This window comes from Petromyzon marinus, chromosome 3, assembly GCF_048934315.1.
Source record: "Petromyzon marinus isolate PM22_M1 ecotype Great Lakes invasive population chromosome 3, UKy_Petmar_22M1.pri1.0, whole genome shotgun sequence".
NCBI lineage: Eukaryota > Metazoa > Chordata > Hyperoartia > Petromyzontiformes > Petromyzontidae > Petromyzon > Petromyzon marinus.
The window spans coordinates 21476138-21501666 of NC_133669.1; the positions used below are offsets into that span (position 1 = coordinate 21476138).

Below are 25529 nucleotides of genomic sequence, written 5' to 3' on the forward strand. Positions count from 1 at the left end.
CATTGACCTTTAACCTATTTATCTTGCAATCTCTGAAACTGAACGATAAACAAAACTACATATTTTTATTTTACCAGGTAAGGCCCACCGAGCTGTGTAGCCCTTTTTCAGAAGTTACCTGGCCACAAATGATCGGTCAACGAAATGGCTTATCACGTGGAAATGTATAGGAGCCAAAAACTCTAAACATAAGTTGAATCTAAATGTGGAGGGAAAAACCAGAGGACCTGGAAAAAAATCCACGCAACCATGGTGAGGACATGCAAACTCCAAATATACAGGCATCAGGGTCGGAACAGAACCCACAACCTCCTGTATACCAGGCAATGTAGTTACCATCTCGCCAAATTACATCTTCCCATAATAAACACACAATTATTTAATAAATGCTCTGTGGGGGAAAATACCTAGCCTAATGCAGGGTCTTGTAACCCTGGCAAATGCATAATACAATTACTTAAACTTTCATGACACCAGCACATAATACCTTTGTATTATGAATTGTCACGGAGTCCTTAATGTCTCATTTACATGCCGAAATAGGATAAAAATCCCTTCGCAAACAGCTACTTGAAGTGAGCTTCACCGACAATGATCCAGCTCTACCAAAACGAATACCAAAACATGTAAAAGAGGAAACCAAACCATGATGTTTTTTAAATTGCAGACCGCTTGCATATTGCCGCCTGTCCTGGTTTTCCCAGGATTGTCCTCTTTTTGAAGTACTTGTCCTGAGAAATCTGTCTTTCCACGACGTTAAAAGTGCCCTTTTTTTCAGTTGCATAACAATTTACAAAATACACTTTCACATGTAATTCTCCCCTCTTCTGCTATTTTGCGCTACCATTCTTTCCATTATGTGTCCTGGCTTTTTGCACCTCATATTGTGGCAATCTAAAAGCCAGCCCGATGCAGCCACAACGGAGGCCTACCTGAAGGCCTCGATGATGTAGTACAAAATGGGAGAGGGGCCTGACGGCTCAGGCAGCTGCCAGGACAGCGTCACTGTGTTCTTGGTGACGTCTGTGACCCGCGGCTTGGACGGAGGTGCGGCCAGTGAGGACGGTTCGGGCGGCTGGGGTTGGCTCGGCACGCCGTTCTCTGCCACGGAAGAGAGAGGCGTTCAGTTCAAGTCAAGTTGATTTGGTGTAACCAGGGGAGAACTCGGAACAACCAGGGTAAGATTGTCACAATGACAAAAGTGAAACAAATGAAGTACAGCGGTAGTGCAAATAGAAATCAAAGAAAAAAATCAACCAAATCGCATGAGATGTTTGGCCGCAATGACCAACCACATTTCTCGGAGGCTCAACCTGGAGACATGGCACGTGAACTACCCTTCCTTTATTGGACCCGCCTACTTTGACAACCACGCCCACTCAGTCACCAGCCCCGCCCACACAGGGAGTCGAGCATGAGGTCAGAACATGAAAAAGTTGGAATTAAGATTTTATTTTATTACAAATTATCCAGGACACTGGGACAACCTTTTCTGAAACCGGGACTGTACCGGCCAAACCAGACCTGGTAAAGCTGCGCAGCATGACCTGTGAAGGATAGACTCAGTGTCAGATGGACAGGCCAGATTGATCCATCCCAATGCTTGTTTGTTTCTAACATCTGTCAAAAGGGCACCTTGTTCTTGATAGTGAATTTAATAAGTGTATTTGTCATTGTCTCTTTGTGTGCGACCACAAATACACACATTGTGCCGAGTAGTTAGCATTCTGTGTTAGAAGATTGCGCTACTAGAGGTCGATTCCCATTCATAGATAACGTCAGTGGCAAGTGGTACAGGAAACCTGTACCGGGCATCCCCTAGGTCAACTTCGCCTTAAACGAGTGCTGATGCTTTATATCTCAGCACTGGGGAGACAATGGTGGTTGGATCTGATGCTGTCCCAGCTTTAATATGTGCTCCCGAATAGCATGCTCCCCAAACTTCTGTATGGCTATAAGGCAATGCTTGATATCGGCGATAACAGTCCGGAACGCCGTACCAGGAATCATTTTGGCACGCTGCATCCATCTCGCCTTATTGTGTCCTTATGACACTGTGGTGGCGTGTGCGAAAACACTTGGGGTGAGCAGATGCCCTTAAACACAGTACGATACTTACATTTAACTTTCGGGTCCTTTAGATAAACTGTCTTTAATAAGGACATTCAAATGCCCGCGACATCAAATCACATGACTTATGTGACATCAAGTGCTGCGGGATATTATTGACTGAGAAATTAAGCACTGCAATACAGTTTCCTCTGGTCTCCGCGCTGGTTTTGTTTGCTGTGCTACAATATCAGTGACGTGGGCTCATTTACGGTCACTGCGTATATGCCAGTGACAACTGTTTTAGTGAACTTGGCCCTTTGGCTGACAGCCTAAACGAATACCTGGTGCTATGTGTCATAATCAGCTCTGGTTGCACAAAGCCTCACCGGACCTACAAGTGCTGCTGCATTGACTTTAATAGCTACTCACCTGGCTTAGCAGTCTATCCAGGTTACAATGATTATCCTTGTTCACTTAAAACATAGGTATCTTCGTGTTGGTATGTTTAGTGCAAAACCCTCTAGATTAAGTGGTGGTACAGTAGCAGAAGACACAGCCGCATGTCAACTTGGGCTCCATTCTCGTGGGAGGTGCTAAAATGGGCCCTGTTCTTGCGGCATAACCGCGACCGCGGTTGCAGACATTCCGATCGTCATTTGACATGACATCGGACAGCAAAGGCTGGACCGGAGTAGTACCTCCCATTTGAATGGAACTGTTCTGTAATATTGTTGAAGGTAACAGCTGCCTTATCAAAATTAACAATGACTGCAATTAACTCAATTTACCTATCTTTTAGAACTGCGAGAGTCTCGTTTGTGACAACGATGTGGGCTTTCGCGACTGTTAGGGTAAAGAAAAAAAGCAGTTGCACGGTTTGCTTGGAAAGCGTGTGTCGTCATTTTAATTTACCTGGCACAATCCTCCTTCTCGCTGGCCCACCATATATCCTCGTCTCCCTCTCGAGCCTTCCCACTTTCCCCAGCGACATTTTCCCCTCAGTCTCCATCCCAAGATCAAAGACGAGGTCTGCTGGACAGCTCAGAGCCATTGCTCCCCTTTTTCTCGTGGAAGCCGCCCCCGGAATCTAATTTTACCAATTGCGGAATGGAGGTGGCGCTTCGCCTGTATTCCCATTTCCCACATCCCCGCCTTCACGGGGGGTGGGGGGGGGGACAAGGCAGAGATGCATGAATATTTGATGTGGCACACTAAGATGACATTTCCAACTTGCGTGGCAGCCGAGGGCTGGTTAGTGAGGTACGCGTGGCAGGGCTAGGAGCTCAGGGAGCATAATTCCCCTGACTCGATCAGGAAGGCAGCCTGAATTTAATCTGGCCAATTAATGCACGCGGTGCGACAGCACAACTGCACAGAGAAACCAAGTTCCTTCTTTCTTCGTATGGAGATGGGGGGGGGGCGCTTAAGAGTGAAGTTGCAATAAGATTATGGGAACAGGAGGGGGAATGCCTTGGAGATGGTGGGAGAGTCGCTCGCATGGCAGTACGATGCAGGAGGCCCAGCGGTAATAAAGCACATAAAAATTCTCCACCGCATTCCAACATATCGCACTCTCTGGCTCGGAGCAACTCGCAGCACAATTTACTATGCCAACAGCGGCCTGTCATGGTTCACATTTCAGAAGTGCACTTGTAAACAAAGTGTTCGTGGAACGGCAATGAAAAGACAAGGCAGGAGATTTATACAATATCTGCCAAATTTTGATTTAAAGCTTTCGTGACTGCAGGGATTCATATTCTTGGTACTTTCGGTAAAGTCACGTAGAAGGGAAACAATAAAATAATAAAAAATATAAAACAATAAAATTATCACGACGTTTCGACTGCAACACAAGCAATCATCATCAGGTGTGAAAACCACAGCCAGAAATTTTGAAAAAAGTGGCCGTTTTTTTAACGTTAGCACCACGGAGAGCGATTTGGCAGTTATTCGGATGGACGAGTCAATTAAGACCATTTCAGGTCTTAATTGATTGTTCACGCTTACGGTGGCTTTTAGACCGCATCCATTATTTTCGTCTCCCCCCTCCTCTTTTCCGAACATAGATGGACTCGTCCATCTGAATACCTGCCAAATCGATCTCCGTGGTGCTAACGTTAAAAAAAAAATAAACCGCCACTTTTTCAAATTTTCCTGCTGTGGTTTTCACACCTGATGATGATTGCTTGTGTTGCAGTCGAAACGTCGTGAGAATGTTATTGTTTTATATTTTTATTATTTTATTGTTTCCCTTCTACGTGACTTTACCGAAAGAACCAATAATATAATATCTGCCAAGTTAATGCCAAGGAGTGTCTTTTTTCTGGAGGGTATTAACTCAGGGTGGAATTAGGTATTAACGTATTGTTTGTGATCGATTCTTACGCTCAGGATACAAGGATTGAATCATGCATGTGAGAATCCCAATTTTTTTTTATGTATTTGTATGCATTGTATTTAATTAGTTCATGTGACACCTGCAGCCATGAGCTGCGCTACAATGCACCACGATGTGAATTTTGTAATAAAAAACAATTTTAGTGCTGAATCGTCACCCCAAAATCTTAACCGTTACAGGCCTTGCATTGACAGCAGCTCATAGGTAGGAGTCGATCTCCTATGCCTTGAACTCCTCTGTACCCGTTAACACTGCACGCATTCCCCATGACCCCCTGTGCTAAAAAGCAACGAATACCTTGAACGTCCATGAAGGCACTCCACGTTGTCTCCCCGCTGGGGCTCACCGCAACACAGGTGTATAGGCCGGCATCCATGAGCTGGCGAGGGGGGGGGGGGAAGGAGAGATTTAGCGACACAATTACGTGGCCGCAAAAAAAAGCTCATTTCACAGGTATCAAAAAATCCCCTGCAGCTAAAGTGCTCCCTGGCCTAACAAAGCAGTGTGTGCACTTACAGCGAACATAGCCAGGAGATATATGCTGCCTCCAAGTCTCCCGTTTAGGAACAAGGCTATCAACTTCCCTGTAATATTCCCAAACCAATATTGGCTTCTGTAATAGCCTGCTTCCCAAAATAGCAGCGCAAGAAAGCTTGCAAATAAATAAACAAAAAAAACATACCCGAGATCATACAGAGAAATGGAACAACACGGACACTCTGTTGATGTGTGAGGTTGATGCTGCTTCAATGTACAGATCTACAATGAGCAATCCTATCAGCACACCGCAGAGCAATTTGTTTTATATTCATTAGCAAATGTGGCTCTATCTATTCTTTGTCCTGCTAAACAGAAGGCAATGCTGTTAGAAAAAAAGACCGATGAAATAGATCAAAAGTTGATTTTCCCTCTTTGAAGCTTCAACGTCCCATTATGCTACAATTTGGTTTTAAAACGTGCAAGGTTATTTTAAATACAATTTTAACAAAGGAATAATTACGTTACAAAAAAAATATCACAAACAGTGCAAGTTTACCTCCATCAAAACCAGACGGCCAATGCATTTCAGAGAGTTCGATTTTTTCGAGCAAGGTCTACCGTCTTAATCACTCAAACTTGCTGGGCCTGACATTCCAACAGAACACAAACGCTTTGCTTTCAGCAAGCGTGCGGTACGAAGGGCTCGGTGTGTAAGGCTGGGTCTGGACCAGAGGGGGATTTTGGTAAAGGGCTTGCCAGAAGAAGAGAGAGGGCGAAATAAAATGTAGCGACCTACACCTCCAGCCACCTCTCCCGCTGTATCTCTCCCTATCCAACCGTCTCGCTCTTTTTTTTTTAAAAAAACTTCCATCTCTTCCCTGCCCTCTTTTTCTCTCTCACCCTCTCGTTCTCTCAATCGATATCCATTTTCGCCATGCGGGCTGTGCTTCTGGGCCTTGCTGCAATCCTAATTAAGAGGCTGAAAAAATGTTGTCGTGCATCATTATTATGGCCCAACGTGTGACGGATCCATTTTGAAAGCCAGCTATGCCTCCAGCAATGTGACAGAATGATTACATTAACAGGATAACATGCTAACTCCAAGCCATCGATTAACATTTACCGGCAAGCAGTGCCAGCAATCATTATTTTCATGCGCTTCTTCCTTAAAAATTTGTTTTGTTTATCCACAACGCAGACAGCGGAGGTGGCTGCGTGTGGCCGAATTTTGGCAGGGAAAAAAGCGGCGGGGTCGTTCCGCCAGTGACTGATTGAAGCCGACAGTCACCTCTAGGCGGTCGAGCACCCACATGCCCCCCCCCCCCACCCCCGCTGTAACCTGCCCTCCCTCCACTCGAACGTTAATCACCTGTAGCTCTGCATTCAATCATAGCCTGTGGTACGTCGCCATTCACCGGTCGCAACCACACCTGCTACTCGCCGACAACATCCCATAATAGTTGCGGCACTTACGCAGCGCTGGCTTGGTCGGGTGAGGCGGGGATCATCAGGCTAGTGGCACGCGGTCTGTTTAAATTTAGTGTTTGAACACACTCACTTCGAGGGCCGCATTTACTTTTCATTTCATTTGAAAAGGCTGCAATGGATTTTCACGTCTGAATTGCATCATTCTGTGCATGGGCTTTTGAAGAGTGTGAGCATGCCTGAGTGTACTTTGGTGTTAGTAATTCTGTATATTTGTACACGGGTACATTTACGTCACTCCCGTCCGGGTCGATCGGTAAATGCACACCTCTTGTGTGGCGTGCCGGAGTGCTCAAGCAGAGTACCGCACAATTCATCCCACAGTGCTTTCAATAATCCTTCATCCACTCACAACATCCCAGGTACTCTTTTGCGATGAACAGGAAGAACAAGACCTCCTCAGTAACTGCACAAGAAAGCGTGGTACGTGCCCACGTCATTCGGTTGTCACTCAGTAGTTATTCTTGCCTCTGGGCCATCAGCCCACTTTACTCTTCCTAACAGTCAAATGTATGTGCTTAGCATGTCCTGTGTATGCTTGGAATCGCACCAGAATGATGAGAAAACATTATTAGTGTAAACATTATTGTTCTTAATATGGTATGCTACCGTGGTGTAAAAGTTCGCACATCTGACTTGCAATCCTAAAGATTGCCAGTTGGATCTCCCAATGGGCAAGGTTCTTAAATCCTGTCTGCCTGTCGCTGTCCACCCCAGCAGCATGGATAGGTACGCCGCAGTTAGTCGATCAGCAGGTTAGGTATGGAGGGGTAAAAGTTGGGTGCTCCCACATCTTCCACGGTGTCTGGGCCAGCGTGAAAGCGTAGGCCAAAAATACCCCCTAGAGGGCTCCGTAGAGCTCCTTCTAATGGAGGCCCCCCACTGTGCTAATCGGAGGTGCGGGGGAAAGACGCCACACTAAAAAGGACAACGAATGTTATTCTACCTGAACATCCTTGATGCTCAGCGTGCCGCCCGACTGCAAGCCGAGCCGCGCGCTGCCCAGGCTGAGCTTGCTGCCATCCTTGAGCCAGTGCACGCTGGGAGTGGGCATGCCCATGGCCTGGCAGGCCAGCAGTGCCACCGAGCCCACGGCCAGCGTCTGGTTGGCCGGGCCCTGCCGGATGATGGGTGGCGGGCTGTCTGCCAGGGCTGGGTGAGGGACAACAGTGTTGGTTAGACATCCGGTAGAGGCGATTTTGGGGGTGGCGGGGGAAGGGGGGTGGCGGTCACATCGTCAGCAGAATGCAGTGCAGAAAAATAAATTGCTGTGCTAGTACTTCCGTGTTCCCACTTCTGTGTTCCCCACATTCGCCGACACCGGCTGATCAAGTGTGGTCAAATAATCCCCGTGACAGGCATGGCGTGGGGGAGGCCCTCGTCCAGCAGTGGATTGACAAAAGGGCAGCACTATGTGCCAAAGTTCAATGATGGTTGCGGTTGGTTTCAAGTGCCCAGCGGTCGTAGTGCAACTAAAGCTCCCTGCTTCGGTTGAATAGTCGTGACGCAGGGTGACAACTGGATTCACATATCAACGTTTTTCAATTGTTAACATTGTGGTGAATGTAGCACCTCAAGTGTCTGCAGTGGACACGTGAATCAATTGCATACAATGCGTAGGAATTTGTAATATTTGATTTTCACACACAATTCGGCGCATTGTATTGTAAGCATAAAAATGTATTTTAATCCATGAATTTATCCATCCTTAGAGGGCTATTGTTTAGATTCATAGCGAATGTGGGCAACTATCAAATCGTGTTATCTACTGCGAATTAAACGTTACGCATGCTACGATGTAAAGATTTTCAGGATTAGGCTATTATGTGATTACCTCACAGCCTGAATCCCAAATATAAATAAATATTGACATGTTATAGTGGAACAGTTATACCACATATATAACGTATAAAATTGGGTGGAACTTTGTTTTGTTATCCATTGCAAAGCAAGTGGCGACCAGGAGCCAATGACGAAAAGCAAATTAGACGCGGAACTCTCTCCAGCGCATCAACTTGCCAACGAAATCAACTGCAGTTGCCAAGTGTGTGACAGGCTCCCTTTGTGAGTGAGCTGAGTCAATGAAAACTCAAAGTGTATGAGAGCTCTTTCTAGACGAGTGCGGAACATTGTTTCGTCTCTCATTTGTCTAAGCGGAAAAGAGAGCGATCCCCAGGACCACTGCGAAACTGCCACAGACTATTCGTGGGACAGGTAGCAACCCTCGTGATATCCCTGTCGGCTGTGGCTCAGTATCTTGACATGGGCTCTGGATGGCCATTGTTTCTCTTTTTTTTTTAACTTAGCTTTTAAAACATATATTTTTGTTAGATCGTATCATTTCATGATTCGTGTGGAAACACAATTTGTATTTTTTCTTTTAATTGTCGTCTTTGCAGTGGCACATTGCCAGTTTGTTTTTGCAAGATAGCAGCGGTTGAACATTACCTGTGAGTGACCACGCGAAGCCCAGCAAATCAGAACATATCATGACCCGTTGCCGCCCCCATGACCACTATTAATCACGCATCACATCTCCACCGCACCCCGTGAAATGTATCCGAATTTCAACAGCGAGTGAAAAAATACAAGCAAAAAAATATATATGACTACAGTAATCCACTCTACATTAAATACCAAAAAAAATACACTCGTCACAAAGCGCTTTTAGCAGGCCGTGTGAAGTGCCCTTTGATAATGTCTGTGCACTTTCCGTGAATTTAAATGTTTCATTCACAGTGCCTGCGTTTAGTATTCGGAGGCAGCTGCGGCAGCTGCCTCCGAATACTGGATGCATGGTGATTGCTAAAAGGATGCCGTGTTTATTTTTCATCAGTATCGTGTCATGCTCGCCGGACGATCCATCAGGGCTTCTAACCTGCCATGTACCACTACAGGTATCATTGATGTTAAAAGCATGGGTGTGTTTTTCTATGAAATGAGCAGGAAATACACACACGAAACATTGTTTTCTCCCTATTCTCATTACGCACGTCTAACAGTAAAAGTGCTAAAAAACGTGACTAAAGTAGCCCGCCAAAGTGCAACTGGAGTAATGTACTCACACACAAGCACTCAACATCAATGCCTGGATAGAAAGCCTGTATTTTAACGCTACATGGCAGAAATACAAAAAAATATGAGCTGGGTATCAAAGACCACGAATAACAATGGTTTTGTACTTGGTCAAAAATCGCACATGAATCAACAAAACCACAAGAACCATTTTCCACTAAGTGGCAACGGCATCATCACTTGTCTCTGCGCCAGGCTAGGTGTACGTGGAGACCAACGTGGAATAGGACAATCATAGGACAGACCCAGGTGCTGTGGGTTAACAAGACTGGTGTGAATGATGGATGCATCAATTTCATTACCCAGCACACGCAGGCAAGCATACGCAAACACAAAGAATAAGGCAAAGATCCCCTGTATAGCCTGTAACAAACTTTTGGGGCAAGTGCTGTTTAGCGAGCACCTATGAAGGCCACCATAGCGCTCGAGGGGGTGGGTGGCCAGCACCACGCCCGGCCGCCTTTGTCTCCCCAGTGGCGATGTTTACACATCGCACCAGGTATTCATTTGAGGCTGAGTCGACCTAGGGGTGGTCCAGGACCAGTTCAGATAATCGTTACACACACTCGTACATACGGGAAGACATTGGCCTGGCAGTGTGAGGTCACTCACCATCGCCGACCTCCAGTAGGGCCTTGGCCAGGATGCTGCCGGCCACGCTGAGTGCCTGGCATGTATAGTAGCCTGAGTCCGAGCGCTGTACGTCCGTGATGGTCAGGTGGCCGGTTTGGGACACCGAGAATCGGCTCGACGGCTGGGATGGCTGGTTTGGAAACAGCAGATTCTGCAGGGTGTTTAGTGGGTGGAGGCAGAAAGGGGATTGCATGAGGGTCTTGTGGATGGCTGCCTTTTGTACCAAATGAACGCTTTTACTGCGGCTCGTGAGGGAAGGTCACACGATTTGAAAAATGAGGCTCGTGGGTTCAGAAAAGCGTGGAGTGTGGGAATACATGCTGTGAAAAGCATCGCATGGATTAAATTTCATTAATTCAAACCATTCAAACAAAAAAAAACCTAAACAGCTTAACCATAATCCCCTCCCTCGTGTTTTTTTTGCAACTACCGCAAAAACATTGGGTTTCAAGATTTAATGCGCTTTTGTTTTCGTACGTTCGTTACTTAGGGTTTTTCTCCCACCTAATTATATCACTTTCATAATTCCCCAAAAACATAATACCCCAAGAGAATAAATTGGCATCACTTTTAGAAAACGAAATCAGATTCTGGCAAACAATTACGTGAAATGTATTCCTCGAACAAATGCGTTCAATTTCAGTCAATGCACATATTTTTGCGACGGGAATTATGCTCCCTGCACCTAATTGCGGTTTCCGTATTTGTAATTGCACCAGCACCGCGTTTACCTGGCTGCCCTCCCGTTGCCAGAACACGGCAGGGGGTGGGTTTCCCGTCGTCTCGCAGAGGAAGGTGGCACTCTGACCCTGGGCCACGATCTGGTCCCTCGGACGCACCACGAACTGGGGCGGAGCTGCGCGCAAACACACGGATTTAAAATAAAAATCTAAATGAAGTGGTCAGTGCGCACACACGCACACGCACATGGGGATGGGTTAATGAAACATGCAGAACACAGACACAGAGAGACGTGCATGCGCACGCAAAACACACACTGTTTGCTTGCTGGACGCAAGGGGTCATTTGATCACGAGGCTGAACACATTTACAAATGAACAAAAAGTAGTTATTGGGCTTCTCACTGCTTCGTGATCGCTCGCGGTTTCTATCGCATGCAGATGAGCACGGAGTGAAGTGTGCACGACACTTGTGCAACAGCACACATTATAGGCACTCGAGCTAATTCAAAAACACTAACACACCAGCAAGAGAAACACTTACAATCAAGCCATTCGCGCAGGCCACTCCGCAGATGAATTCAAGTGCTGTTCCTCACTCAGTGGCTGATTTTAATGTTAATTGCCAGACATTAGAATTTAATTAATGGATCGTGGAAGCAGAGCAATCACATTAGTGCGAGTGCTCGATTTACACGTGTAAGGGTCCCGGCGCGTGCAGGATGAAAGGACGCGGCTCGCACACGCACACACGGGCGCCAGTTTGTGCGCCGAAATGATAAAAGCCATTTACACGGGGAACAAAACCATCCCTGCTCTTTCCGTGTCATTAGCGCGACGCAATTTACATAATACATCTGATGCTCGCCCCGGCCAGGCTTGACACATCCCCTGTCCCCCCTGGACTCCGCGGGGAGCGAGACGGAATATGGATCATGCCCGGGATAAAGGAGGCCCCGTTCCGACAGCGACCCCACGCCACTGATGCACATTAACAGCGCACTGATTAGGGGGAACATGCAGCCTTGAGTGAAGAATGCCATTACAGAGGGCATCGCCGTGAGTCAGTGACCAAACACTTTGTAAAGTGAATGAGAAATGAATGAGACACAGCTGTAAAGAACCTTCTTTATACTGGGTATAATTATTGTGTTTATGTACGTTTAGGATAAACTGCCGTGCTGGCATGTCATATTTAATGTGTACATATCAAGTATCGTATATCACTTCCCACATACCGCATATATTAGTTGTATGTCGTACATATATATGTCTCACGTTCATATATCATGTTTATGTCAGTCATGCATCACATCTGCACACTACACAATGTAGATATACTAATACAGTACCGTATATGTCTGCCCGTATTTTATGATTTTTATTATTGTTTCGGTTGTATAAAACACCTAAACTATACGGTGAATTCAAAAGATTACAAAATCCCATGCCTTAAATTGACGGGCGGCAATTTGGGGCGATACCATTAATAGGAAAAGCACAAAAGGGAATGACGAATAGTCGTTGGTTGAATTCCACCTATAAATGAGCGCGCGTGCAATTGGAAAAAAAAAAACAATTTTGCTGATTTACGGAGGCCGTGGGTGACAGGGAAGATGTGTGAGCCGCCGACAGGGCTTCCTGGGAGGTGCAGGCCACAGTCTGATTTAAGGACGACGCCAATGTTGGGCGGCCACGATCCCCTGGCTTATCTCGCTCACACACCGGACTCTCGGACGTCGCTGCTCATGGACAATGAAATGGAAATGGTCACTTACCATACGGACGGACTGGGTGGACGAAGGAGGAGGAGGAGGGGGGGGGGGTGGAGGAAAGGGAAACAAAACACAGAGAGACAGAGGGGGAGGAAAGGAAAACAACAAAAACAAAAAAAAGGAAGATATGATTACAATGGGTAATGGATAATGTCGATGTCTGCGTCAAAAAGTTGATGGCGAGGTTGGTGACAAGTAAACGGCGTGCCTGCCGAACACAGACAGGGCTGTTGTAATCGTCAGCTGTTGTTGTGATCACTCTCAAAACTCTAGCACTCGCGTAATGCAAATGGCTCGATGACAGCGCATGGAATTTTTTAAGAAATGCCAATGTATTTATTTATTTATCTACCGTGTAGGCAATGTACTTGTCCACATGTGAAATATTTTTCTTTTTCGTGTACAGTGTTTAACAATAGGCAACAATTTTCCAACACTATCGATGGTGCAATGGTTCATGCTATGCGCTATGAACCTGGCAACCCCGAGTTAAATTCCTGGCCATGGCTAACACCAGAGGCGATTGTGATCTAGATCTTTCCTGGGCATCACCTTTACCAACCCACTGACCAGCGTGGTGAAAAACGGTCAAACACATGATAAAGCACGGCATGGGGAGGCCTTCATCCAGAAATAGATTGCCAAAAGCACCGTAAATTTAAATTATGGCACAAAATGTTACGTCCAATAACGCACATGATATGCGGAGTGTGGTTGTGTCGGTGCGGAGATGTTGTGACTTGGTAGTGTCGACGCGCGAGCTTGCGTTTGAGTGATCGCCGCTTTTGCTGAGCGGTGCAATCATGTGCCGCACTGGTGAGATGTACCCACCAGGGCGGCGTGTGGATGTGGTTGAACGTGTGCTTAGAGTTGGTGGGGGGGAGTTGGAGGGGAGAACTGGGGCGATGGCGAGGAATGAGCTGTACCGTGCACCACGAGCGACGCCGATGCCTCAGCTTTGCCCACACGGTTCTCGCCAACGCACGTGTACGTGCCCTCGTCCGTGCCACCCACACGCTCCACACGTAGCGTGTAGTCGTCCTGGATCTCAAACCTGCCACGCCATGCCATGGCACATCATGTCACACCGTGACACGCCGCACCGCGGTGTAGCATGCCCCAAACACGCCACGCCACACCATGCCATGGAGAATCCACGCCACATACTATGCAACAACTCAGCAGGCCACGGCCAGAAGATACACCACGTCACATCACAATACACAACGGTACCCAAGGCAAGGCCATATCATGACACGCCACACCACGGTGGAATACCACGTCACACCAGTGATGTGGCCTCGACGTAGCAGTGGGTGTTTGAGATCTTACGATTTAATTCGCAAGAGTAGGCCATTGTGTGCCAGTGTTATGGTCCACATTTGAAGAAATTATTACCACCCAAATTACTCATTTGGGATTAAACATAGCAATCATTGCCCCAACCGTAAAAAAACTTAGCAGGGCCCTCGTGAATACATTTACAACATTAGGTGAGGCTTTATGGCTAAACAGGCATAACAAAATATACAAAACACGATGGTATTCTGTTCCATGCCATATTCAGACTCAACTCATCCGTTCCATCTCATCTCAAACAATGGGCTTTCATGGCTTTAAACATGGGCTTTGTTGTTGCGTTTGAAAGGATTTTCATTGAATCCATTTATTTTTTATTTTATTACGTGGTCAAAACGTAGATAAATTAAAATTATGGTAATGGAATAAAGGCCAGCCAAATTAAACGCTGAAAGAAAGTACATTTTCCTCCAGTGTTTATATACAGTGAGGGAAAAAAGTATTTGATCCCCTGCTGATTTTGTACGTTTGCCCACTGACAAATAAATGATCAGTCTATAATTTTAATGGTAGGTTTATTTGAACAGTGAGAGACAGAATTACAACAACAAAAATCCAGAAAAACGCATGTCAAAAATGTTATAAATTGAGTTACATTTTAATGAGGGAAATAAGTATTTGACCCCTCTGCAAAAACACGACTTAGTACTTGGTGGCAAAACCCTTGTTGGCAATCACAGAGGTCAGACGTTTCTTGTAGTTGGCCACCAGGTTTGCACACATCTCAGGAGGGATTTTGTCCCACTCCAAGTCATTAAGGTTTCGAGGCTGACGTTTGGCAACTCGAACCTTTAGCTCCCTCCACAGATTTTCCATGGGATTAAGGTCTGGAGACTGGCTAGGCCACTCCAGGACCTTCATGTGCTTCTTCTTGAGCCACTCCTTTGTTGCCTTGGCTGTGTGTTTTAGGTCATTGTCATGCTGGAATACCCATCCACGACCCATTTTCAATGCCCTGGCTGAGGGAAGGAGGTTCTCACCCAAGATTTGACGGTACATGGCCCTGTCCATCGTCCCTTTGATGCGGTGAAGTTGTCCTGTCCCCTTAGCAGAAAAACACCCCCAAAGCATAATGTTTCCACCTCCATGTTTGACGGTGGGGATGGTGTTCTTGGGGTCATAGGCAGCATTCCTCTTCCTCCAAACATAGCGAGTTGAGTTGATGCCAAAGAGCTCAATTTTGGTCTCATCTGACCACAACACTTTCATCCAGTTGTGCTCTGAATCATTCAGATGTTCATTGGCAAACTTCAGACGGGCATGTATATGTGCTTTCTTGAGCAGGGGGACCTTGCGGGCGCTGCAGGATTCCAATCCTTCACGGCGTAGTGTGTTACCAATTGTTTCTTGGTGACTATGGTCCCAGCTGCCTTGAGATCATTGACAAGATCCTCCCGTGTAGTTCTGGGCTGATTCCTCACCGTTATCATGATCATTGCAACTCCACGAGGTAAGATCTTGCATGGAGCCCCAGGCCGAGGGAGATTGACAGTTCTTTTGTATTTCTTCCATTTGTGAATAATCGCACCAACTGTTGTCACCTTCTCACCAAGCTGCTTGGCAATGGTCTTGTAGCCCATTCCAGCCTTGTGTAGGTCTACAATCTTGTCCCTGACATCCTTGGAGAGCTCTTTGGTCTTGGCCATGGTGGAGAGTTTGGAATCTGATTGATTGATCGCTCCTGTGGACAGGTGTTTTTTATACAGGTAACAAGCTGAGATTAGGAGCACTCCCTTTAAGAGTGCACTCCTAATCTCAGCTCGTTACCTGTATAAAAGACACCTGGGACCCAGAAATTTTTCTGATTGAGAGGGGGTCAAATACTTATTTCCCTCATTAAAATGCAAATCAATTTATAAAATTTTTGACATGCGTTTTTCTGGATTTTGTTGTTATTATTCTGTCTCTCACTGTTCAAATAAACCTACCATTAAAATTATAGACTGATCATTTTTTTGTCAGTGGGCACACGTACAAAATCAGCAGGGGATCAAATACTTTTTTCCCTCACTGTATATATTTATGTTTTTTACCAGTATCCTTATTCTCTTTTGACCAAGATAAAAAAAATACCATTCGAAAACGTCTTGTAAAATACCACGAAAAACACACAGAATGTTTTAACCATGAACCACTGATTTCATAGTTCATTACATAAGCCAATTAAATGTTCAGTTTACACACAAAGCCACTCATGCACATATCCGCTTCACTTTCATGGGCTGCCAGTGCTGCGTGAGTATGGCGAAAAGAGGTTGCAGCTATGTCTGCTCTGTCGGTGAGATGTACATTCGCCCCAGGTTTAATTTTGCACCATCACTTCCCCGTCGTTGCCCATCCGCACGGCTAAGCGAGAGACGGTTCCTCAGCGATGCCGTGGGAGCACTTTCACCTCTTCCGTGAGGAGTGATTTCAATGCATATGCTCCGAGGAGAGCCCTCGTCCTTAAAGCTGTAAGCCAGAGTGGCCAGCAATAAGATTCCTAACCTAACCTTTTCAGTCGGCCCCCGGGCAGCACTTTAATAAGAGCAGGTGCTTTAAGTTGTTCCTCCATTCCTGTCCCTTCGCGCCAATGACAAGAGAAACCCGACAATAAGATTTTTTGCACCTCGCCCTCTTCTCATACCGCCCGCACGGGTCAGCGGTTTTGGATTGGCTCAAAACATCATAAGAATATTATATTTTCCCCCGACCCGCCCCCGTCTTCCTCCTTCTCCCACAACTATCGCCTCACCGTCCTTGGGAAAAGGCCTGAATGTGCATTTGGAGAAAGTGGACTCGTCAACAAAAAGGCTGCCAATCTGTTTGGCTGGGCGGCGTAGGAGAAAAAAAAGAGCAAGGACGTGAGGAAGCAGAGCGATGTAATTAAGAAGAGAAAAGAAAAAGCTGCAACATTGACTGCATGAAAGCATGACTTTTTTTTTATACAACAACCGCAATAAGTGACTGCTCTGCGGCTGAGCGACATTTTACGCAAAGTGAATATTCTATGCTCCGTGCGGCCGCTCGGGGTTGACAGAAGAGGGGAGAGTGAGAGAGAGAGAGAGTTGGGATGGAAATTCCCAGGTCCTCCGGTGCCTCATCTTACCTGCCCTTGGGGAGGTCTCCATCCTCCTTCCTCCACCGAACTGTCGGCGGGGGGTCGCCGTGGACCTCGCAGCGGAACTCCGCATCCGAGTCGGCGAGCATCACAAGGTTCATCGGCTTTCGCGCAAACGTAGGCCGCTCTGGGGATGCGTCCGGGTGGGTGAGACGCAGGGACGGGACGAACATCAGTGAATGGATCAGCAACTCAGGTCATTAAAGGTCAGGGTTAAATATTCCTGAAAATCTGGTTCTGAAGAAGTGGAGGAATTTTGAAGGATTCTAAATTCCCATTACATATTTTGGGAGGCGATAGATACATGGGTAATTCATTTGTATCACATAAGAAATGATAGGTACAATGCAAATTATGTTTGATGTTGATGGGTAGCAGCCTCAGTGGCTGGATTGTCAGCCAAGACCTGGTGAAGGATGGAAATTAGGGCCCCATTTCTGCATTCACCCCTGACTGCAGCCCAGCGCCCTGACCACTGTGTCCCATGGGCCCCGGGGCGGTTGCACCGCTTGCACGCTCGATAGCTACGCCACTGTATGAATGTATGTTGAACTTCTTATGCACCCTACGTAGCCAACCATGCTAATCGGAGGTGCGGGGGAAGGATAACAAACTAAGCACAAAAAGAAGAACGAAATAAATTAGTTTTCAATGGAGATGATTTAAAAGTGCATAGCTCCAGTGTTTTCCGAATATCAGAAGGAAGAGCGTTCCAGACGGTCGCAGAAGCACATCTGAAAGTGCGTGACACAGTGACCATCCTTGTTCGATAGCCAGTTAGCCCACAAGCCACTGCTGCTGCGATGATGACCGGAGTTCACGCGATGATGGTTTGTGTTCCCTGACAAGATCGGCGAGGTATTGCGATTCATTTGCAGTAAGCACATGTGCCGGACCCCAGCAGTTCGCTGCAGAGTCAAGAAGTGTTTGGCCGGAGGGGTTGGTGGCACGTACCGAACACAGCGAGCTCCGCCGGTTCGCTGTCCCTCTCTCCGACCATGTTGGTGCCGACGCACACGTACATCCCCGCATCTGCCTTTTGCGTGTTCGAGATCATCAGCTTGCCTCCGCGGATCTGCGAGGAAGTAATGCACAAAACAAGATCACAGGGCGGACTGCAGGAGTGGGGACAATTGAATCATCCCAAAAAAAGGCACACGCATGCTGCAAAAAGGTGGTAACAGGCTGCCTGGAGTGGAACCTGGAGTTTGCTTTGGAAATGAAACTCTGGCCCAAGAGAGCCCTGATTATCTGGGGTTGATTGATGTGAGAAGTTTTGTGAATGTTTTGAAGATTGCAAGGTGCAGCTTATAACTTCTAAAAAAAACCCCTGTGTTCTGTCTGCCAACAAGGGAATCAATAAAAACGGGTCAATGGAGCCATTCCTCTCAAACAAGCTTCTAACGCCAGGTCTGTCAGGCCTGTCTGGGTCAATATAAAGCATCTTCTGTTTGTTTCACTGAGAATTCATCGTCAGAGTGGGGAAAGAAAATTAACTCTGATATTTTATTGGATATTTACCCCAGGGGATCAAAGTTTTGTGGTATAAAAAATGAGCCAAGATTTTGTTTCAATATATTTACAGGTTTTTTTTTTAAAAGCATAAAACAGCATTCCCTGCATCAGTATTTAGTAATGGCACGGATAAAGTGCAATTTTGGAAAGGCATGATACTGGACAATCTGCATGGATAACGCATTGGCTGGTATGCTTTCAGCTGTCAATGCTATGCCTGTAATAATAATACACTTGTAGGTAAGGCTTGCTTTGACTGTAAAGGAATATAGCAGAGCAATGATACCGGGTTCCCATGAGCACCTAACAGCCCACTTGCCAAGTTCATAATCCAGGCAAATGGGCTATTAGAGCTTAGGTTCTCACGGCAGTGAACTGCCAGCTCTACCAGGCCATGTAGCCTACTTATGGAGCTCCCTTTACCAGGGGTGAACTAATTACTTGATTGACACTGCAGAGGTGCACTAGCACTAATAATAATAAAGTCAACACATTCATCTAACTCACAGCCACAACCTGCTTTTATTGTAAACATGAAACAACTGCAGATGGTATGTAAATATATCATTGCTCAGAATATTCTAAGTTGATGTTGAGTATTAATGCGATGGCACTTTGAGTGGCACATTCGTGCCAGAATGGTGCCATGTATGTAAACAAAAATAAAATTGACTTGACATGCCTTGACATTCGTCAATAACACTGCACCGAGCCCGTTGAATCCATGTTGGAATAAGGCCTGAGCTGTACCGAGTCGTTCTAGGAACGTTCCGTCAACGACCCAGCACAGCTCAGACACACACCCGTGGAACCTCACGCTGCGTTTCCACCGGTGTTCAACAACAACAACAACAGCAGCCGCCGCCATTTGCCACTAAGTGGCGGTGATGTCATCACGGTGCTTAGTGCCAGGCTAGGGCGTTCAGCCCATGTCTCACAAACTTTAGCTGTCAGATGTATCCCCTTGCATGCGTGGCTTTACTTTGGCCATTGTGATTCACTCGCACGTGCACAAATGCTCGCGGTAAAGGGATTGGGTAAATGTCACAAAGGTTTTGAGATGATTAGCGGTTGGGAATTCTCATGATCCTCTCACCGCTAGGTTAGTCTCTATGCGACCAACTATTTGTTGCTCTGCAATATTTGCATGTTGCCCGTGGAAAATAAATGTGACATCTGTCAAGGTAGCATGTTGAGCGTTTACACCATGAACCAAATGGTCAGACCTTGAAAATCGGCAGCAAAATGTAGTTAGGAAATAAATCTTCCTTAACTGCCACTAATGAACATCACATGGCGAATATGGCACGTTGTATGGCCTCTTTGCAGCAGAAATAAGCTTGAAATTTAATTCGTAAAGTGCATTATAAACGGCCACATTAAAACGTTGCTTTCTTCGCTAATCAGGTAAGCAAATTGGAATGTAAAGCAGACAATGCACACCGCTGCCCATTAAGAGGTCATGTCGCTGCTCTTATCAGGTGGTGCGGAAAAAGAAAATCCCTCAATGGTTTCATAGCAGAAGAAAGGTGTAATCCACTCCTGCCTAACAATAGACCAAAACTCACTGGCGTCCACTGCTCCCACAATTAAATAAAATATTCATATCTTATGGCGCTTTGAATGCGCAAAGACGATGCATGCTTGGAATTACACCGAGAGACAGACAGAAGAACACGTGGATCAATGAACATGCCCAAGTTAGAGGCATCATATTGACCGTTTAGAAATATAAGTGCGCTTGTGCAGGACAAGTCATGCCTAGACGGGATGATAGCCAGTTGTTGAGACTAACAGTGGAGTGTGCAGCCAAGGGAGGGAACAGGCCTAACAGCGTGTCCACCCGTGGGGATATAGCAATGAGATTGGCCCTCGTGTAGCAGGCTCGGTGGAGTGCAGCATCATCAGACTGTGAGGGACGTCGATGGCTTAAGAAGGCAATCATCAAGCAGTGGATAGATAATGGCTGCTGATGATGGTAATTTAATAGCAAGGAAAGAAGTGCCTCGTTGAAGGTACGTGAAAACGACGATCGTGACAGATGCATCCGCTTGCCCCGGATGCATCCACACGTTGTTACAGTCTGGGCTGTTGGAACATATCCTTCCCCATATCCTGCGTTTGACCAGAGCCACGATGACAGATATGGCCCTTTCATTTCAGTGCCGTCCTCCCGGTGTAATGTAAATTTACCTCTCGTGTTTTCACTTCAATAAACGTGCGAGTTTAATTAGGCTCCACTTCCTGGTTCAGGTGGCTGCTTGGCTGGCCGGCCCGGCGTGCGAGGCTCTAACGTTGACGCCTGTCAGTGGCACCGCATATCCCCGAGCCTAAAGCTCCAGGGAGCTGGGATTCGAGTCTCGGGGGCTACAAATGAAAAATGAATCTTGTCTCCACAGTCTGGGAATGTTTTAAAGGCACGGGCGAGGTTCACGGTTTCAACACGCTCACCGGTGAACTCATTAAAGGGAGGGAAAAAAGAAAAATGGTCGCAAAAATAGCACTTGCTTTGTTGGGATCATTTTTCGAAGGTATGCGATTAGCGAGAGTATGTAGCTGGCAATTACTGTGTTATGTGTTACTTTTATTCTGGAGCAAAGTGTTTCATGAATTCAGAAGCCAAAACGTGCTTTGTATGGTGAATTAGAGTGCCCAATCTGCAGTCAAAGCTCTTCTGGGTTGTGGAGTTGAGAAAGATGGAGCCTCAGTAATGCAACGAGAGTTCTACGACATCATTAATGGTAAGACAAAGTGAAAAAAATCAATGTCGAAATGGATTATAACCCTGCTGTGCTTTCTCTGCCCACAAATGCGGTTGCTTTATTGTCACGATTGGTAACAGACGTGTGTCAGTGGAAACGCACAACCCTAAAAACAGCTCCATTCAGAGCGTCAATTTCTATCTTTCCTCGAGGGCCACCTTCCTGGAACACACGACAATCTCTCGGACATGTACGCACACAAAGGTAACCGTGTGCATCGACACGTATACATGCCTGATGGTGATTAACCAGCCGGGTCACCTGGTGCTCTTGTAGCTATTTATAAGTTGTGTTCCTCGTTTTTATTTACTGGCTTATTAGCTGTTACTCGGGCCAATCTGTCCGCACTTCTCACTCTCGATACGACGCCGTGGGAATTCCGGTCGAGTGAGGTGCACATTGATTCCTTATGATCCCTGCATTGGCGCTCGCTGACAATTCCCGACTCTGCGTCGATAAGCGCATCAATGCCGTGGAGGGGTGGGGCGGGGGGGCGAGCTATCTCTCCGGCGAGTGTGTGCTGCCCCCCCTTCTCTACCCCCACGGGGCCGCTGTGCCATACCGTCACACGCTCGTCCTTATCCGTGAGCGCCACCCCGTTGCGTTTCCAAGACACGGTGGGCTCGGGGTGTCCGCGCGGCGGCAGGCACTCCATCACGGCCGGCTCCCGGGCTGCCACCACCACGTCCGACGGGTTTTGCCGGAATTCGTCTCGCAGAACTACGACGAGTGAGAAAGAGAAGAAACGGAGAGATGCGTTCAGAAAACGTGACCTTTGCTCTCATAATCGGAGGGTGAGGGGGGGGGGCGGGGTCAGTTGACGGAGAGAAAAGTGTGACTTGACCGTCGCTACAAAGTGGTCACATTGCCCGTGTGCGTCCACTATAAATGAGACATTCTAATGCACGCCTGTGATAGGAAGGCAAAGGTCATGAAAGTCGTTACATTGAATGCCATGCAGCATGAGCGCAGCCCATAAAAGCAGCCGCGATGTTATGATCACAATCGACTCATCAAGGTCAAGAGCACTTCCGAGGACATTTAAACTCTAACACAGATAGAAGCGGGGGGGGGGGGGGGGCATTATCCCACCATAAAAAAACACCACTGTAATAACGACGACGACGACAACAACAGCAATAATACATGTGCAATAACGGGACCGCATCCTGGGTGACTTGCCCCGAGCCATTTGACAGACAGCCTCTCGAAAAACAACAATAAAGGAGGCTCGTGTAGCGCGCGAGTGACGGGCTCATCCTCTGATTAGGGCCTCTAATAACAGGGATTCACCCCGGCGGCACTGAGCGGCACGAGTCATTGATTAAAGATTCCGAGCATCTGTTGGCTGCGCTTGCAGGCCGGATGCGGGCCGGTGGATGAGCGCGAGGCTGAACGTTTCGCGGGGCGGTTTATTGAAGCCCATCTGTTGTTGGTTTTGCGGTGGTGGGGGGGGGGGGGAGTTGCAGCCCTGAGGGCTGGGAAGGGCCCGCCCATCTCTCGCACAGCGATAAACCGGCCCCGAGCCACGCGGCCGGAACGGGGGCCCGGAACCCACCCGGCACGGCACCAGAGCCCGAGGAGTTCGCGGAATCGACGGAGCTCGCGAACGGAACGCACGTGCCGGGGTGGGGGGAGGGGGCTGGCTGGCTGCCGCGCGCCGCGATTGTGCGGCCAAGCTGGACACGATTCGCTTGGCATGGCGCATCTCACGGCGGCGGTCTCCAACGCCGAGACCCCCGACGGACCAAGAGGCTTCAAGGGAATGTGTGAAGATCAGCTCGGGGTAGCGCCATAAGAGCAATGCGCTCGAATTTTTTACGTCGCATTCCATAAAAACAAAAAACTTTTACGAAATTACGTTTTGGATTTCTTCACCTTCTCAAAACGGCCCATTTGGAACGCTGAACGGCCCCCTTTAAACGATGTTGAATGTGAGAGGCCCGCTTTCCATTTCTCATTACTCGCTCTTTATGAGAAGTGCAGTCTCCAAGGGCCCTCGGGCTTTGCGTGTATTAGCAACTCTAATATATACAGTGCATTTCCAATGCAGGGCGCTGACACCACGCTCTCTGTTCCCTCCCGGGCAGAAGCGTGCACGCGCAAGTCAGCGGCCGGCACCCAGAGTTGTGCGCACAATTAAATGTGGCCCGTGTTACCTTATAACCTCGAAAGGTACGGGCTTGATTTAAAAATTATGCACGGCGGGAGGAAAAAAATATTGGAAGTGTGCGCAGAGTCTGGAGACGCGGACAAGTTTCTACCACCTTCAAAGGCACGCATAGGAAGCCTGTGCAATAATAATAATAATGATGATGCCGTGATGTCATTTGGAGATAGTGGAACAACCGCTGTTGTGGGCGGTCGGCTCTCGGAGCTGGGAATGCCGCATGCAAGCACTCACACGCACGCGCGCGCGCACACGGCCACATCATGTGTGTGTGCGACCCGATTTGAATGCAGTTCATTACAATTTTCAGATTCAACCGGTCGACCCCCGCTCCCCCGCTACAACACATCACCCAACCACCGCAGACAGAGCGGCGGGCTGCATCTTTTTAATGGCGAGGATAATCCAAATGAGATTAGTTCAAAATGCGGGCTGTACACGCGGCCTTCACCACAAAAATAAGAAATGACGGGGGGGGGGGGGGGGTCACAGATGGACCTCTCCACCACCAGCCAATGGTGCCACCAGGCAGAGATTATTTATTTATAGCTAATTAATTATACCACGAGGCTCCACAAGAAGGCGGGCGGGATTAGGCAGGTGCTGGGTGGGATTATCCGAGTCGCAGCCCCGCTCACACCCTCTATGCTAATTACCGCCACACATACGCCTAATGTCATGTACTAAAGGCAATATTAGGGGAGATACGATCAGCAATGATGCGCTATTATGGTTGTAAATCCCTCCCACCGTCATATCTCCGCCCGAACCTGAATTTAAACCGAGGGGAAGCTGGACCGAGGGAGGCTGCGATAGTCGGCTTATCGCCAGAGGCCAGCAGAGTGAGGGCCTCGAAGCTCGCCAAGCCCACTGACCCAACTCACTCCACCTCTGATGGACAGTTCCATTAACACTTTCACTGGACTAAAAACACCCCACATTTAAAAAAATATATATATAAAATGTAGTTTTCGAAGTGAAAATGCCATTGGAACGTCAAACTATTTGGGGCGCTTCAGAATATTAGTCTTCATAAAAAATGACTTTTGGAGAAGAAAAATTTAAACTCCCAAAAAAAGACTTTGCCAACTTTAGGCCCTTGGAGTCGGAGGAGACGCATTTGTCACATTGGCCGAGTTTTAAAATTGCACATGGTGCTGGAGCACTTCCCTGCAAAGTCGAGTAATGCTCACAACTGTGTCCGTTACTTCACATTTTCTAAAAAGACAGCTCCTTGACTCGCTAAGTGCACTTGGCTCACGGTCGATGGCGGTAGGCGGCGAGCACCACGGTGGGTCAGAAAAGAACATGGCATTCCACTCACTACCCACGGCTTGCGGGGTGGAGGGGGGGGCCTGCCAGCACCAGCGCTGCCCAACCCAAACCCACTCCCCTCCCCACCAACTCGGAGGGGGTCCCATCACGACAACTCACTCCCTTCGCCTTGCTGACTCGTCCACCCTTTACTCCCTCACTTTCTCACTCACACCTCACCACTCTGATGCTCCCCGATGCCCCCCACCTCCAATCGCCTCCACCCCCCACCCCTCAATTCGTGTTCGCATTACATGATGGTGCTCATACAGTCTTCCTCTCTACTCAACAAAATGCATTTCTTGTAAATCCCAAGCTTGCATTCAATTCTAAATCCCAAGCTTGCATTCAAAGTTAAATTGCACAATTTAGACAATTCTGGGAAGCTGCCGGTGTCATCTTTCATAAAACAACAGATGAACATGAAAATAGATTTTTTTAATGTGATCTTTCATCCAAGCAATTTTGATTCATCCACCGCTGTACACAAACCCATGTAATGCGCCTTTTAAAAAGTGACCAGGTACAGACGTCACCACGAGCAGCCTTGCAGGAATGCATAATACCATAACCACAAGTGGCTGACACATTAATGTACTCGACTCAACGGGGCTAATGAATAAGTAATTACGTGTATCTGGAGCAGCGGGGATGCAGTGCGAAAGCTTCTGCCTGGCAATGCTACGAGTGCAGGTTGTGTGAACATTGCCACATGCTCCAGCCGAGAATTA

At 47.4% G+C, this 25529-nt stretch overlaps 1 protein-coding gene across 8 annotated transcripts in view; it reads right to left on the reverse strand.

Annotated features, from left to right (window-relative positions):
• Nucleotides 1-25529, reverse strand: part of LOC116957170 (roundabout homolog 2-like) — a 280412-nt gene that overhangs the window by 41017 nt on the left and 213866 nt on the right. For all 8 annotated transcript variants that reach the window (XM_032979234.2, XM_076052814.1, XM_076052823.1 and 5 more), the window contains 9 exons: nt 21877-22034; nt 17992-18112; nt 17026-17164; nt 13505-13632; nt 10855-10979; nt 10103-10274; nt 7362-7567; nt 4748-4829; nt 933-1101 (listed from right to left, as the gene is read on the reverse strand). In XM_032979234.2, the coding sequence (XP_032835125.1) occupies nt 933-1101; nt 4748-4829; nt 7362-7567; nt 10103-10274; nt 10855-10979; nt 13505-13632; nt 17026-17164; nt 17992-18112; nt 21877-22034 (1300 nt within the window). The remainder of the gene's footprint in view (nt 1-932; nt 1102-4747; nt 4830-7361; nt 7568-10102; nt 10275-10854; nt 10980-13504; nt 13633-17025; nt 17165-17991; nt 18113-21876; nt 22035-25529) is intronic.